The sequence below is a fragment of the Mytilus trossulus genome, chromosome 2 (genome assembly GCF_036588685.1).
Source record: "Mytilus trossulus isolate FHL-02 chromosome 2, PNRI_Mtr1.1.1.hap1, whole genome shotgun sequence".
Lineage (NCBI taxonomy): Eukaryota > Metazoa > Mollusca > Bivalvia > Mytilida > Mytilidae > Mytilus > Mytilus trossulus.
Window position 1 is genome coordinate 3,817,406 of NC_086374.1, and position 15,792 is coordinate 3,833,197.

The following is a 15,792-nucleotide window of genomic DNA, read 5'->3' on the forward strand; positions in this document are numbered from 1 at the left end:
CTACAGAATGCTGAAAATTCAGTAATAAATACCAAGATTTAATGGATAACAAGTTTACAACATATAATTCAGTATCCTGTTATTTGTATTTTCGAGCCTGAGGTTCAGGCTCATTTTGATGGTAAACTCTACAATGATTATTTTTATTTTACCAATAATTTGATCCTTCCACTAGATATTTTACATATTTTGTAGTAAATCTTTTCATTGGTACAAAAATGTAGCAATAGCTCAACTTTGTTTTTACATTGGTATCATTTTGTCAGTAGTTTTGACTATTTGACCTATAGCTGCTATACATTGTGTTGCCTATTCTGCTAATTGGAATCTGGTTCATTCAGTTAGAATCTTATTGTATTGTATTTCTCTGAGTGATCAGAACTTGAAATTCTGTTGACCATGCAGCTGAAAATAACCTATTACATATTCTCCCAATAGCTATTTTAACTGTTTGATCTTGTAGTTTAATGCATTTCCAGTAAACTATATACAGTGTAACCTGCCTAATTCGACACCTTAGTATTCCAACATCCTGCTTTAACCGACACATTTTCATGGTCCCAAAATAGGCCTATCCCTACAGAGAAACCTGAGTATTCCAACACCTTGCTCAATCTGACATTTTTTTCTGGTCCCCAGTGTGTCAGATTAGACAAGTTCCACTGTACAGATAAATAAACCAAACAAAACATTATAAAACAGTGATTTATTGTCTTTGCATCAAATAACAATATTTAACAAGATCACATTTTTTTTTAAAGTCAGTGGATGGAATTTAATGCAGACAAATCTATCCATGTTCTTTACTTTATGGTAAATTGCACAACTGAAACCAGATGCTTCGCAGGGCGTAGCTTTATACGACCGCAGAGGTTGAACCCTGAACGGTTGGGGCAAGTATGGACACAACATTCAAGCTGGATTCAGCTCTAAATTTGGATTGTGATTAAATAGTTGACACAGCATAGGTTTCTGACACAGAATGAATGTGTTCTAATGAACTTAAAATTTTTGTTTTCTCTTAGAGCAATTCACTATGCTGTTCAATATTAATCCTCTCAAAATAATGTTTGAAGAAATTTTCTTTTTATTTATGAAATTTCAAATGAGAAAAATTGAACCCAATTTTTTAATCACATCCCCTTTCCCTTATTCCAAAACTAATCTCAATTAAAATATTCTAATGGAGTTTGCAACAATAACTACTCATTTAAATACATCATAAAATAAACTGTAAATAAAATGTAAAAAAACTGCTTGTTATCACTGAATGGTAAAGATTATTTAAATTTATCAGTTGGTAGTAAAAAGTGAATATACATTGTATATTGTATATAACAAAGATTTAAGTTGATTCTGGACAAAGAAAGATAACTCCAATTAAAAAAAAATCTTGCAATAAGATATTTCTTGCTTACTATTTTGGACAAAGAAAGATAACTCTAATTAAAAAAATAAATTGCTATTTCACAATATTGTGAAATTAGATATTTCTTGCCATTGCACAATACTGTGCAATTGAAAAGACTTGCTATTCCACAATACTTAATATAATAATTTTAGATCCTGATTTGGACCAACTTGAAAACTGGGCCCATAATCAAAAATCTAAGTACATGTTTAGATTCAGCATATCAAAGAGGCCTAAGAATTTAATTTTTGTTAAAATCAAACTTAGTTTAATTTTGGACTCTTTGGACCTTAATGTAGGCCAATTTGAAAACGGGACCAAAAATGAAGAATCTACATACACAGTTAGATTTGGCATATCAAAGAACCCCATTTATTCAATTTTTGATGAAATCAAAAAAGTTTAATTTTGGACCCCGATTAGGGCCAACTTGAAAACTGGGCCAATAATAAAAAATCTAAGTTCATTTTTAGATTCAGCATATCAAAGAACCCCAAGGATTCAATTTTTGTTAAAATCAAACTAAGTTTAATTTTGGACCCTCTGGACCTTAATGTAGACCAATTTGAAAACGGGACCAAAAGTTAAGAATCTACATAAACAGTTAGATTCGGCATATCAAAGAACCCCAATTATTCAATTTTGATGAAATCAAACAAAGTTTAATTTTGGACCCTTTGGGCCCCTTTTTCCTAAACTGTTGGGACCAAAACTCCCAAAATCAATACCAACTTTCCTTTTATGGTCATTAACCTTGTGTTTAAATTTCATAGATTTCTATTTACTTATACTAACGTTATGGTGCGAAAACCAAGAAAAATGCTTATTTGGGTCCCTTTTTGGCCCCTAATTCCTAAACTGTTGGGACCTAAACTCCCAAAATCAATACCAATCTTCCTTTTGTGGTCATAAACATTATGTTTAAATTTCATTGATTTCTATTTACTTAAACTAAAGTTATTGTGCGAAAACCCAGAATAATGCTTATTTGGGCCCTTTTTTGGCCCCTAATTCCTTAACTGTTAAAACCAAAACTCCCAAAATCAATCCCAACCTTTCTTTTGTGGTCATCAACCTTGTGTCAAAATTTCATAGATTTCTATTAACTTAAACTAAAGTTGTAGTGCGAAAACCAAGAAAATGCTTATTTGGGCCCTTTTTGGCCCCTAATTCCTAAAATGTTGGGACCAAAACTCCCAAAATCAATACCAACCTTCCTTTTATGGTCATAAACCTTGTGTTAAAATTTCATAGATTTCTATTCACTTTTACTAAAGTTAGAGTGCGAAAACTAAAAGTATTCGGACGACGACGACGACGACAACGACGACGACGACGCCAACGTGATAGCAATATACGACGAAAATTTTTTCAAAATTTGCGGTCGTATAAAAAATGTATAAAAACTTCTTGATTCTGTGACTAAGTGACTGAGAAATGAGTTACGTTTCTTATAAAGGTAAGGAGTTATGGTATGATTAATTCCAGAGGACAACGGATGAGCATGATAACAACATAAGGTCTATGATTTCTTTGTAGCAAATTTCCTTTGGGGACACAAAATTGTCAAAAGTACTATTAGGTGAGCAAAAACTTACAGAAAAATAAATAACAGCATCATCAAATTATCTTTACAGTAGACCTCAACTAACTTTGGAGCAAGTGTACACATGGACTAAATAAGGAAAAGCACAACACCCTGTATTTTCAGAAGGCAACATTTGAAACCATCATATCTTTCCAATAACTTTACAGTTAATATATTAATTTTTAAAGGGTTCCAAACCAAGCTTAAAAGCAGAAAATAGTTTGAGATTGCTTAATTTTAAGCTATCTAAAAACATAAACTTGATTTAAAAAAAAAAGCTCAACAAGAGTAAAAGGGCATTGGGATAAATGTCAATAAGATATGAACCAAACAACAACAAAAACCAACAACAGACATCAAGAAATCAGGATTATTTAAATACAGTTTTACACCACTTTTTGTGTATTTTTTTCCAAATTAAAGGGTTTCATTCTTTTATTGTCTTGTATCTGGTAGAGTGGGGATAAAAAAACAATGATACAATAATAATGAAAAAGTCATAAACAAGAATGTGTCCATAGTACACGGATGCCCCACTTGCACTATCATTTTCTATGTTCAGTGGACCGTGAAAATTGGGATCAAAACTTTAATTTGGAATTAAAATTAATAAAATCATATCATACGGAACATGTGTACTAAGTTTCAAGCTGATGTAACTTTAACTTCATGAAAAACTACCTTGACCAAAAACTTTAACCTGAACTTTGCACTATCATTTTCTATGTTCAGTGGACCATGAAATTGGGGTCAAAACTATAACTTGGCATGAAAATTAGAAATATCATATCATGGGGAACATGTGTAATAAGTTTCAAGTAGATTGGACTTCAACTTCTTCAAAAACTACCTTGACCAAAAACTTTAACCTGAAGCGAACGGACCTACAGACAGACGGACAGACAGACGGACGAACGAACGAATGGATGCACAGACCAGAAAACATAATGCCCCTCTACTATCGTAGGTGGGGCATTAAATACACAACATATTTGAAAGATAATCATAAACTTGAAGTATTTGTTATAAATTAGAAGTCAGATTACTTTAGATCAGTTAGCACTTATTAGAAATCATTTTTTAAAGTAAACACTGATGCATGTCTAGTAAGATGGCTAAAACTATGAGTAATTAGAATATTTACAGTTCACACTGTGTGGCTACTAAAATTAAGCAAATAACTAATTATAATTTGCTTAAACCCATATCACAGATTACAGTAAACAACACAGTTGGGTGTAAATGTCTAATTCAATGGCTGTCCAACATTTGGACCATGAATTTGATTAAAGATTGAAAAAAATGTTGAAATCAGGTTGTATGGACAAAATGTAGTATCAATGAACTTATAACAATACTTATCAATGTTATGAGAGCTTTGTTCAATGCAATTATGCAATGAAATATTTTGACAAACACATTTATCTAATCACTGATATAAAGAGTCAACACATAAGTTAAATTAAGATATTCACACAACCATTTTTAAAGATGATTTTTTTTTAAATTGTTTCCATGAAATGTTCAATATTATGCTAAGCAAATAAGTGCACATTGTCTAAGTTAATGCCATTACAAAGAATGAATTTGAATACTTCATGTAAAAATATCATGACATATAACATTGTTAAGTAATACATGTATAAACTGTCTAATGAAATAATTAAATTCACAGAGTCTCACATGTCTTCCATCTTGCCAGTTACATATCTGATTTAATTGTCAATATTTTATCCAACCTTCAGTTCATAAATTATCTGTTTTTTAATCATAGAGGTGCCATAACTTATATAAAGATAAACATCAATGCAAGAAAGTCTTAATCAAGTTAAAATCTCCAATAACCAGATTTGGCTTTAAAAATGCAAACACTACAGAAATTATCATAAAGAACATTTTTTCCTGAGTTCATTGATGTCTTCTTTGCTGGCCATATCTCCTACATATTCTACTTTCTTCAATACTGTCTCTATATCTAAAAAGAACAAAGGTTATATGTAAAAGTTTAACACTGAAACTCTGCCCTAAAATGCTTTATCCAGAAATGATAATATAAAAAAATCTGGCACATTGGATTTATTAATATTATGAAAATGGGCAGAGACAACAAAGTGGTGATGGCAGGACTGACATGACAAAAATTTTATACCTTCTGCAAATTCCTTGTGTGCGAAATAATATATTATAGCAGTCAATGCACCCACTGACTACTGTGTTAATATCACATTCAGTAAAAGAACATTTTCATAGCATCACAGATCTAGTAAATTACCTTTCTTTTCTTCTTTAGACATGAACATGGCAATTGTATCAAATCTTGGAACCTTGCTCACGTTCATCAAAATCTGATAACTTGTTGACAGGTCATCTACAAAAGATTCAAAAACATTACGTTAAAATTATCAAACTTGCAAATTAAACATATATTTAATTATTTAACGCTGCCTTAGTATACTATGCCTAACAATTTATTTATGACTTTTACATTGTTAAAATTAATGGATTTCTATGAGGCTTATTCTATATAAATTATAAATTCTTTGACAAATTATAGCTTTCTTTCTGAAAAAGAGAAACCAACACAATGGCTAGGCTGTTGGAAAATGTCTCCAGTTCTGTATAAATAAGAACATTAAGTGTGTCACTGTGTAACAATGTGTCACTGTGTAACAGTTTGTCACTGTGGTACAAAAGTAAATATATGGTAAAAAACAAATATTCCCATAACAAAATGGTGGTAAAATGCAGTCAATTAAATATGATGGAAAACAATCCCACCAAATATTAGAGATTTCTGTAAAATTGTTTTCACAAGGTTATGCCTCACAATACTCCTAAAAAAAGTATGGTAGTCAAAGTCCCTTAACTCCAGTAAATTTGGTAAACTCAAAATTATTGTATGATTTTGGTTGACTAAAAATGATAGCAAACAATCCTAGCGTGAAGTGTGAGAGCTTAAGAGTTTACAAATAGATTTGAACAGTTTGCCTACCTGTTTTCTCCAAACTCCCCATTTCTGACACATAAAGAGTCACAACGATGGCTCACACTTATTATTTACTTCTAGTTAAAGAAATCAATATCACCCATTATTTCCTGACTCTCTACAATATATCTCTATTCTTACCTTCCCCAGTAAACTTTTCAGCCGCACATTTTGCTATTTTGCTCAGCATTCCTCCATCTAATTTGTTGCTGATCACTGAAAGACAATGAAATCATTGCTGAATTACAAATTGTGCTAGAAATATGTTGTGTATTTTCAAACATAAACCTGTGTGTTAACTTTTATTTGTAGGAAGTGTCAATGGTTATGGCTGTAGGACCCTCAAACATCCTATGTGATGAAACATTAAAATTGGGGTGCACATCTTTACTTCCAATAGAGAAGACAGTTTCAAGTCTGGTTGAGTTCTGGTTTAACAAAATAAAATAAAAATTGATAACTGTTTAGAAAGAAAATATTTGATACCTTTAGGGAGTTCTGTTGGTGGAATCTGTCTCAAAAGATCAGCATATGGCTGTAAATCTGTCGACTGTTTTAATGAATTCCAGGCTGTTATGAATTCATATGGTGTTGCTTTCTCTAGCTTAGGAACAGACTGTGGCAATCCAAAGCTTGTTGGCTTGATTGTGGATGACTTTGTCCTACTAGAAGGCTGTGTTGATTTCTTATCCTTTTGTTTCTCTTTCAACTTTTCTGAATCTGTTTTTGTCCCTTGTGACTTTGTTTCATGAGGCTTTTTTTGTTCCTGTTTTGAGGAAGACCCCTGTTTTTCTGGCTGTTTTTGTTCCTGCTTTGAGGAAGACCCCTGTTTATCTGGCTGTTTTTGTTCCTGTTTAGAAGAAGACCCTTGTTTATCTGGCTGTTTTTCAACCTTTGTGTCTACCTTCGTGGAACTACTAGTTGATTTGGATACTTTAGGCTGCTCTGTTGGACCTGAAAGACAAGAACAATAAATAAATTGTATAAATATTTATATTCTATAATTAATGTAATTTGATTAATTAACTGTTGCCACCAAGATATGACCTATTTTTTTGTATAGAAATCCACAAATCACTCATATTAAAATGCAAAACAGCAGATATACAGCTTCAAGACCTATAAAATAATATGCTGAAATCTGTCAAGCCATTTTAAGTTGGATGCTGTTTGGCAACACAATAAATCTACAGATTGATATAATAAATGATTCTTTTATGCTTCATAGTCTGTTCATATCAAGGTAGCTGTGATCCTTTTGAGCGGATGCGACTGTTCATATAAAGGTCGCTGTGATCCTTTTTGAGCTGATGCGACAATCACCAACTAATCAATCATCAGTCTTGCCTTTTACAAACAAAGATAATTTACCTTTAATTGAGAATTTAAAAATGTCTTTAAAATCATCTTTATACTAATGCTAATAATAATAATTCAATATCTTATTTACGTCTCACCTTATGTATAAAATTACAGAATACATTTATAGAAGATACATTTTGTATACATATGCAAATCTGTACAGATTTATGAGAGACGATAATCAATTAAAACAATCGGTTTGTAGATAATAAATATTAAATGATATGTGAATAGACGTATTAATCTAACCCTCCTCCTCAGATTCTGAGTCTGTCTCCTCAATAACTATCCTCTTCCTTGGCTTGTTTTCTGCAGGTTTTCCCATCTCTTTCTTTAAGGAATTAAGTTCCTATAAGTTAAAAATAAGGGTTTAACAAATTTATCACAAAGTATCTCTTAAATATCATTTTGCAAGCTATTCATTTTTCCTTTAAGTCTTAAATCATAATTTATGTATTTTCTTCATTGCTTTCATCTCCTAAATATCTAAGCTATCAGTATTACTTTGCATGCGTGTCTACCAAAAAATTTCATCGCTAAAATATCATTCATGTTGTATAGTTTTTCCAAATATTTGCATCAATTTCCCTGTAATGACTGAATAATGCATTCAAAATTCCTTTAGCCCAGACAATGTTTGTGAATGTTGATCAGATTTTAGAAATCTGTTTTTATTCATTCATCTCTTTCCTGTTCTCAATAGAATTTTGATTCAATATAGTTTTAGCTTCTGTCATGAATATGTAGTATCTACCTCTCTCCATAAAGCCTTCACTAAATCCATTTCTTTTTTAGCTGCTGAATTTTTAGGATCTACTTTTAACAGCTGATTTAAATCTTCTAAACTGGCTTTGTGGGTCTTCAACATCTGAAATATATTTGATATATAAATTCCTATTATATGGAAACTTTTAATAACTGATTCATACCTACACAGGTTTTTACTACTTAATTTTGTTCTTGAAATGCATTTTTTATGATTCTTTTTTTAAATTGGTCCTTTATAGCTTCTATAGATATAGGAAGATGTGGTGTGAGTGCCAATGAGACAACTCTCCATCCAAATAACAATTTAAAAATTAAACCATTATAGGTTAAAGTACGGCCTTCAACACAGAGCCTTGGCTCACACCGAACAACAAGCTATAAAGGGCCCCAAAATTACTAGTGTAAAACCATTCAAACCGGAAAACCAACGGTCTAATGTCTTTATTAAATCTAAATAATTAAAACTTTGATTTAGAACATCTGAATCATACTACATGTATAAGCAACTGTCAATGTCTAATAGATTTCTGTACATTATTTGGAAAGTTTACTGATCCTATAGTTCTCAAATCTGGATTTTTTTTCTGTAATTTTCAAATATACATAAAACATTTACTAAATTTTATCATTAGTATAAGGACATCATTTGTAAATATAGCTCAACATGCAGACTTCTTATACGTTCAGGTATTTCACACCCACAAAGGTGTCAGTACTCACCTCAAAAACTAACAAAACCTTTGAATAGACTTATTAAGAAGGGATATAGTTACGATGCTGTTGTCAGGTCATTAAAGATTGCATTTTTTGGCGTTAATATTGATTCACTTATAGGGTCTTTGCATCAGAACTAAACACATTTATTAAAAAAACAGTTGTTGGCATGACACGGGTTATGTTCTTCTCAGATATGTTATGATGGTATGATACTAAACCCCTAACGGGAAGGATTGTGCCTGATGTTCATATGATGAAATCATAATCTTTCAGTCAGTTTAATTGAAGTCTGGAGCTGGCATGTCAGTTAACTGCCAGTGGTCTGTTGTTATTTATATATTATTGTCATTTTCTTTATTTTCTTTGATTACATCTTCTTTCATCAGGCATTGACCTCTCTTGAACTGAATTTTAATGTGCGTATTGTTATGCGTTTACTTTTCTACATTGGCTAGAGGTATAGGGGGAGGTTTGAGATCTCACAAACATGTTTAACCCCGCCACATTTTTGCGCCTGTCCCAAGTCAGGAGCCTCTGGCCTTTGTTAGTCTTGTATTATTTTAATTTTAGTTTCTTGTGTACAATTTGGAAATTAGTATGGAGTTCATTATCACTGAACTAGTATATTTTTGTTTAGGGGCCAGCAGAAGGACGCCTCCGGGTGCGGGAATTTCTCTTTACATTGAAGACCTGTTGGTGACCTTCTGCTGTTGTTTTTTCTATGGTCAGGTTGTTGTCTCTTTGGCACATTCCCCATTTCCATTCTCAATTTTATATTCCATTAGGGATCACTCTTTCATAGTTTCAATCATTTAACATTGAGATGCAAGTTCTCAATGCATACAACATTTTATAAAAAACACATATACTTTCTAAAATTAAGATTCTTGTTAGCTACTTTCTGGTAATCCTACCTTTCTAGCCTGAGCTCTCCTAAACAAAACTTTCACATTATCTTTATCAAGTGTAATCGTACCTTTCTAGCCTGAGCTCTTCTAAACAAAGCTTTCACATTATCTTTATCAAGTGACAATGCTGTTGTACAATCTGTTTCTGCTTCTGTTGGCTAAAAAACATAAATATTGTATCAGTAATCTATTTCTGCTTCTGTTGGCTAAAAAATAAATATCTTATCAGTGTAAAGCTACCAATTAAAACTCAACTTTGAATAACAAAAAAGATAAAGGTTAGGTTAACCCTATTAGATAGCTGTACATTTAAAAGAATATTCTTCAGAGCAAATAATTCTTGCCTTATTGATAACCACTGCCCAAGTAAAGGCTATGACGAGTCTGTATTGTTATATCTAAAGGCATTTGTATGAAGCAAAACTGATCATTCCCTTCCATAGAAAAGTTATTCCTAGAACAGTGAGTGTTTTAAAATTTCCAACCATTGGCAAACAGGAAGTGGCTGTGTAGCTGATATAAATATTGCTTACATACTACAGCTCAATATTATCAAGCTCCATACCAATATAAAATCATTCCCTTCCATAGAAGATAAGGTCTAACTGAAGATTTCTACATATAAGGTCTTACAGATTGGAGAATAGACTGAATATAGCAGTAACTAGACCTGCTTTTGCCATTGGAGTCACAGATAAAAAATACTTTAAATTTTAATAGCTTAAATTCATCTCCTTTATGTTAATTTTTATGTTTTCTTATAATATTAATTTTAACGTATATATCCTCATAAAGGTTTGCAATTTTCAATTTTCAATTGGACTAACAATCACCTTTAAAACCTACCTTTTGAAGTTTTAAATAACACAGAGATCTGTTTGTAAAACTGACAACCTTTTTTGGTAAAATCTCAATACATTTTGTATAACATGGCACAGCTTTCTGGTATTCACCCTTGAAAACAATACAAATGTTAATAATCTGTTATTGTTTAAGCTATATGTTAGTTTTAATGGAATTAACATCAATAAGCTTGAACTAATGAAATAGCTAACATCGGCATCTAGCATAGGAGTAAAGATCTATTTTCGGAGGAAACACATGAGTGAAATATCAGTATTTTGTTTAATGAACATGTATGCCCATTTTTCATCAGTTGACTTGAACCAGATATTTATTTATACATATAATGCTCCTGCTGACCAAATATACATCTTGATTTATTTAGTGTATTTGTATTCATTTGCTTAATATTTATTTGACTTTTAGGTGAATCTCATACTGGTATCTTAAAAATAAAATCTTTGTATAAAAATACCTTTTGGACATATAAATTACCCTCCGTCTTAAATTCTTCAAATTTCTCTTCTGGTGTTTTATCTTTCACCTTTTCTGTTGTTTTAACACTTTGAGATGAAGATGGAACACTGTTGTTGATTGGCTGACTAGATGCTGATGTTGTGACAGATGTTTTGATAGGTTGAGAGGATATAGTGATTGGTACTGAACTGTCTATTATTTCTGGAATTTCCCATGATTGAACAGAAGAAACCCTGGGTAATTTTTCTCTCCATTTTGAACCATCAACTTCTATCAAATGTTTTGAACACCTTCATCAATAAAATAAGTTATCCAAGAAATTGCAAACAATACTTATTTGATATAATAATATAGATAAAATTGAGAAAGGAAATGGTGAATGTGTCAAAGCGACAACAACCCGACCATAGAGCAGGATTTTGTCCCAAGTAGAATTTTATATTGCATGAGCTTGTGAGTTCAATATATGATCTACGAGGGACAATATTCATGCAATAACCCATTTATTGTATAGCAATATAATATTTTAAAGTAAAAATTTGTTTAAACTAAGATTTTGTCATTGATGACGTCATGAATTTTGAATATTTATTGCACGCTAATTTTTGGTTACTCTCTGTAGGAAATATTATATTGCTATGCAATACTATCATTTATTGCTCAGAACATTCTCATAATAAAATTTACATATTATCATTTATTCAAGCAAAACTAAGACAAATTTTTGGATGAAATGGTGTAGTGTTCAAATTCAATCTGGATACAGCATGTCAATTTTGGAGTGCTGATGTGTAATTAAAAGGACATGTGAACACATATATTTAGGAGATAACTGTATTGTATTTTAAGCTTGGCCTTCATAAAACATAGATTTTACTGTCAAAAATTGAGTTTACCTAGTGACGCGGAGTGGAGATAGGTAAATGGATATTTGCGACAGTAAAATCAAGTTTTACGAAGGCCAAGCTTAAAATACAATACAGTTATCTCTTTTCTAATGCCACATATTAAAATTAATGTCATTTAATAAATATTTTGGCTTAAAAATGGCATAAATGAAAAAGTCTGCGAAACTGTTGCATTGTCTTTAGCATCTAAACAATGTGACGACATGTGTTTACTCTGGATGTCAAACATGAATACTAAATGTATTTTTACTTTTCGTACGCTTCAGAATGGTTTCAATAAAGACAAAAAGAAGATTGTGAGGCTCAAAATGTGAATATCTTCTTTATTTTTTGAGAAATAACATATCACCAAAAAAATCAGATTTCAAAATGGTGGCTTTCTTAGATACGTACTCGTAGAACCTAAACCCTCAAAATATTTATCAATGTCCAATGAAAATTATTGTTACAAACTGATTGCATTAGAATGGACCATTGTATGTATACCTCGTGTATTATGATACTTCTCCACTTTAGACAGTTAGAAATTCCAATTAATAAAATGTCAATAGGAGGGGAAATATTATATTGAACCAGATTCAGTTGTGCAATCTTTTTCTGAAATGATTTCTAGACAATACAAACACAATTTTTCACTTTCTATTTCAATGAGATGTGTTCTTTATGTGTGACGCTATCAAGCATGCTCATCATTATCATGATGTTATAATAGAAAATTCAAAGAATAGCAAGAAAAATTATATGTCATAATTGAAATTGAGATTAAACAAAACCCACATTATAGATACCAAAATAATCAATGGGCCAACAAAGTATGATGTATCGTCTAAAAATGAGAGAAAAATAATATGCTTTAAGCATATTCTCGCACATTGGAAATCTTTAAAGATAAAAAGATCTGCCGATAATTTTTCCCAAAATAGAACATTCTGTGTTTCCTAGGTGACACCAAAATTTGACTTTTATTATTCAGTACTGATTGTATACTAAACTGATCAACAAAAGGTGCAACATACCTGGCAGACCCCTGAAGTGCCATGTCCACTGAAGAGTCTATACTAAGAACATGTTTATAATCAGCATAAGCTAGTCGATATCTACAAAACAAACATATAACATGAATTTAAATAATGTTACACTATGTTGCATAGAAAACATATAGTTTGCTTCTGAGGCTTACTCCTTGAAAAAAAAGACTTGGTCTTGGGGACACATATGTCCCAGCTATAGCTTTGCTCTTGTCCAAGTTAAAAAGGGGTAAAACTCTTGTACAGTAAAGGCCTCACTGTCGAAATTCTAACTCTGTGTTCTTATCATTATGCATGAGTTTCATAAAATTTAGATGAGAAAAAACTTACAAGAATACAGAAACAAAATGAGGCTGACAGACAGAGGGAAGGACAGTCAAGTGATGTTTAACAAAAACACTTAACTTTTTTTTTACATTGAATTCAAATGGATTTGCAATAAATTTCAGGAGAAAAATCTAAAACAATTTACTATTCCTGTCAAGCCCTTTTATGGCATTGATGATAGTGTAATATTAAATAAAAGCCATTTATGGCTAAGTTAACTTGTTAAAATAACATTATTTCTCAGGAAAGATGTCAATACCTAAAATCAGAGGACAAAAAATGTTTCATTACTGTTATTACGAGAAGCTTTTTTCTTGAAATTATTTTTTGCTAATTAATAGATTTTTTTTAAAAGCAGAAAACAGGTTATACTGGTTTACCTTTCCAAAACTTCATATGCATTGGCTCTTCTAAGCAAAGGTTTGATTGAGTGAGGCACCAGATCTAATGCTGTTGTACAATCTCTAATAGCATGTGGGCAATCCCCTGTCTTCAAATAACAAGCTGCTCTGTTACTGTATATGAGAGAGATGTTAACTCTCTGATCAGTCTTCTCTGAAATTGGAAAAATAAGTTCTTAAGTCATTTTAAAGAGCGTGTATTCAAATGAACTTGAGAAATCATAGTCCGATAAATCATTTGGGCACTGAATAATTTTTGTTGTTGTCCTGAATGCTGTAAGACATATATTGTGCCCAAATGTGTTTTGAAAGGAAACAGTTGATTCTGGACAAAGTGAAATACACATTCATGGAAAAAAATTCTCTTGACAATGTGAACACATATTTTATGCTTACAACTTTGTAGTAATTATTAAAACAAAACAGCTTGAAAACTGCTGGAGATAAATATACATTGGTATTTCAAGAATTTAACAAAAGTTTAAATACTTCTTATGCATGCTTTCAATCATAAAGCAAATTAAAAGTAGACAGGGCACACATACCAGCAGAAAATTTGTATAGTGTTATCATTTTATATGATGTTTCTTTTGTTGATAAAATAAGGTTTTAACACAAAATATTTAAGATTAAATTTTTTAGACATGGTATTTTAAAATAGGATAGTTTATATTTCAAGAGTCATCTTTGAATCCAACACAAACCACATCTGTTAAACTTTTAAGCAGCAAAGTCTCTATGATATGGAAATATCACCTTTGAGTTCACTTATTGGTAGGGGAAACAAAATTAAACACTCTATTTTCTTATAAAATATCAAATTTTCCTATCACAAATATCTGAAAACCCCTGCTATATGCACATTTAATAACAGATTTGCTGAGTCATAACTGTATCAAATGAACAGATTCTTTAACTTCCTTGCTTAAAGCCATTTAAACTGGATGACATTTAAAACCATGTAAGGTAAAAAAAAATGTTGCCATCTTTTTCTTCAAATACTAAAATATCCCAAAACCTTGGAAGTTAGAAACATATGATTGTTGCATCTCAATATGCCTGGAACATATTAAACAGTTCTATAAAGAGACTTCACAGAAACATAAATTTAGTATGATTGCTAGTTTAGTTTTCATAATATCAGTCCAAGGGCAGTAACCATTACAAATGTTTAAATCTGTAAGGTCACAGTTCTTACCTTTTTCCATTTTTTGAATGGCCACATTGTATTTAAGAATAGCATCACCATATTGACCTGCACGGAAAAATGTATTTCCTGACTCCCTCAATTCTGCCACACCTTTGGATAAAGGTCCTTGTACAAATTTAGGTCTTTCTGTAATTACGTGTCCATTAGTTTCTTCTGTTTTAACAGTTTCTGAATTCCTATTTTTCCCACTGTTACTGGATTCTTTTTCCTTTTCCTTAGTCTCTCCCATTTCTGATTTACTTTCACTGCTATCAGCTGTGCTTTCTGTCTGTGTTAGGGGAAAATCCACTTTATTTTCAGTTTGAGTATTACTTCCTTGTCTGGTATTTTTAGGAAGTCTACTTTCATTTTGACTTTTATTTGTTTCAGACACAGCTGAAGTTTCTACAATATCTTCTTCTTTCCAAATATTTTTATCATTATTTTTAACAGATGCACTTTCTTTACTCTTGTTGTGTCCATTTTCAACACCTTTACCATGTTTGCTAACATCTTGCTTACTTTCACTTTTGATGCTTTTTTCACTGTCTACTAATTTCATATTGTCTGACTTTTCTTTTATAATTTCTGTTGTTTTTGGCTTTTGACCACCATCAAAATGACCATTTACAATTTTTTGGCCCTCTTTTGGTTTCTTATCAACAACAATTTCATCATCAGATTCTTCATCAACTTCTTCTATCACCATTCTTCTTCCCTGTTCCTTTCGTTTCCTCTTTTCTTCCTTATGTTTCTCTTCTTCAATAGCTAAATCTTCAATAAGATCCTGTCACAAAAGCAAATGATTGTTATCTAAATAAAATGATACTTCTAATTGATAATTTCTGTATTTTATTTTAGGAAAGCTGATATTGGAAT

General features: G+C 31.4%; 1 protein-coding gene across 2 annotated transcripts in view; it reads right to left on the reverse strand.

Moving 5' to 3' along the window:
- Window positions 1-4,456: 4,456 nt before the first annotated feature.
- Window positions 4,457-15,792, reverse strand: part of LOC134706294 (sperm-associated antigen 1-like) — a 32,812-nt gene continuing 21,476 nt past the window's right edge. For both annotated transcript variants that reach the window (XM_063565087.1, XM_063565089.1), the window contains exons 12-23: window positions 14,923-15,700; window positions 13,704-13,878; window positions 12,985-13,065; window positions 11,059-11,350; window positions 10,587-10,694; window positions 9,809-9,898; window positions 8,102-8,215; window positions 7,597-7,696; window positions 6,472-6,939; window positions 6,127-6,201; window positions 5,272-5,367; window positions 4,457-4,974 (exon numbers count right to left, since the gene is read on the reverse strand). In XM_063565087.1, the coding sequence (XP_063421157.1) occupies window positions 4,883-4,974; window positions 5,272-5,367; window positions 6,127-6,201; window positions 6,472-6,939; window positions 7,597-7,696; window positions 8,102-8,215; window positions 9,809-9,898; window positions 10,587-10,694; window positions 11,059-11,350; window positions 12,985-13,065; window positions 13,704-13,878; window positions 14,923-15,700 (2,469 nt within the window). In that variant the 3' untranslated portion in view covers window positions 4,457-4,882. The remainder of the gene's footprint in view (window positions 4,975-5,271; window positions 5,368-6,126; window positions 6,202-6,471; window positions 6,940-7,596; window positions 7,697-8,101; window positions 8,216-9,808; window positions 9,899-10,586; window positions 10,695-11,058; window positions 11,351-12,984; window positions 13,066-13,703; window positions 13,879-14,922; window positions 15,701-15,792) is intronic.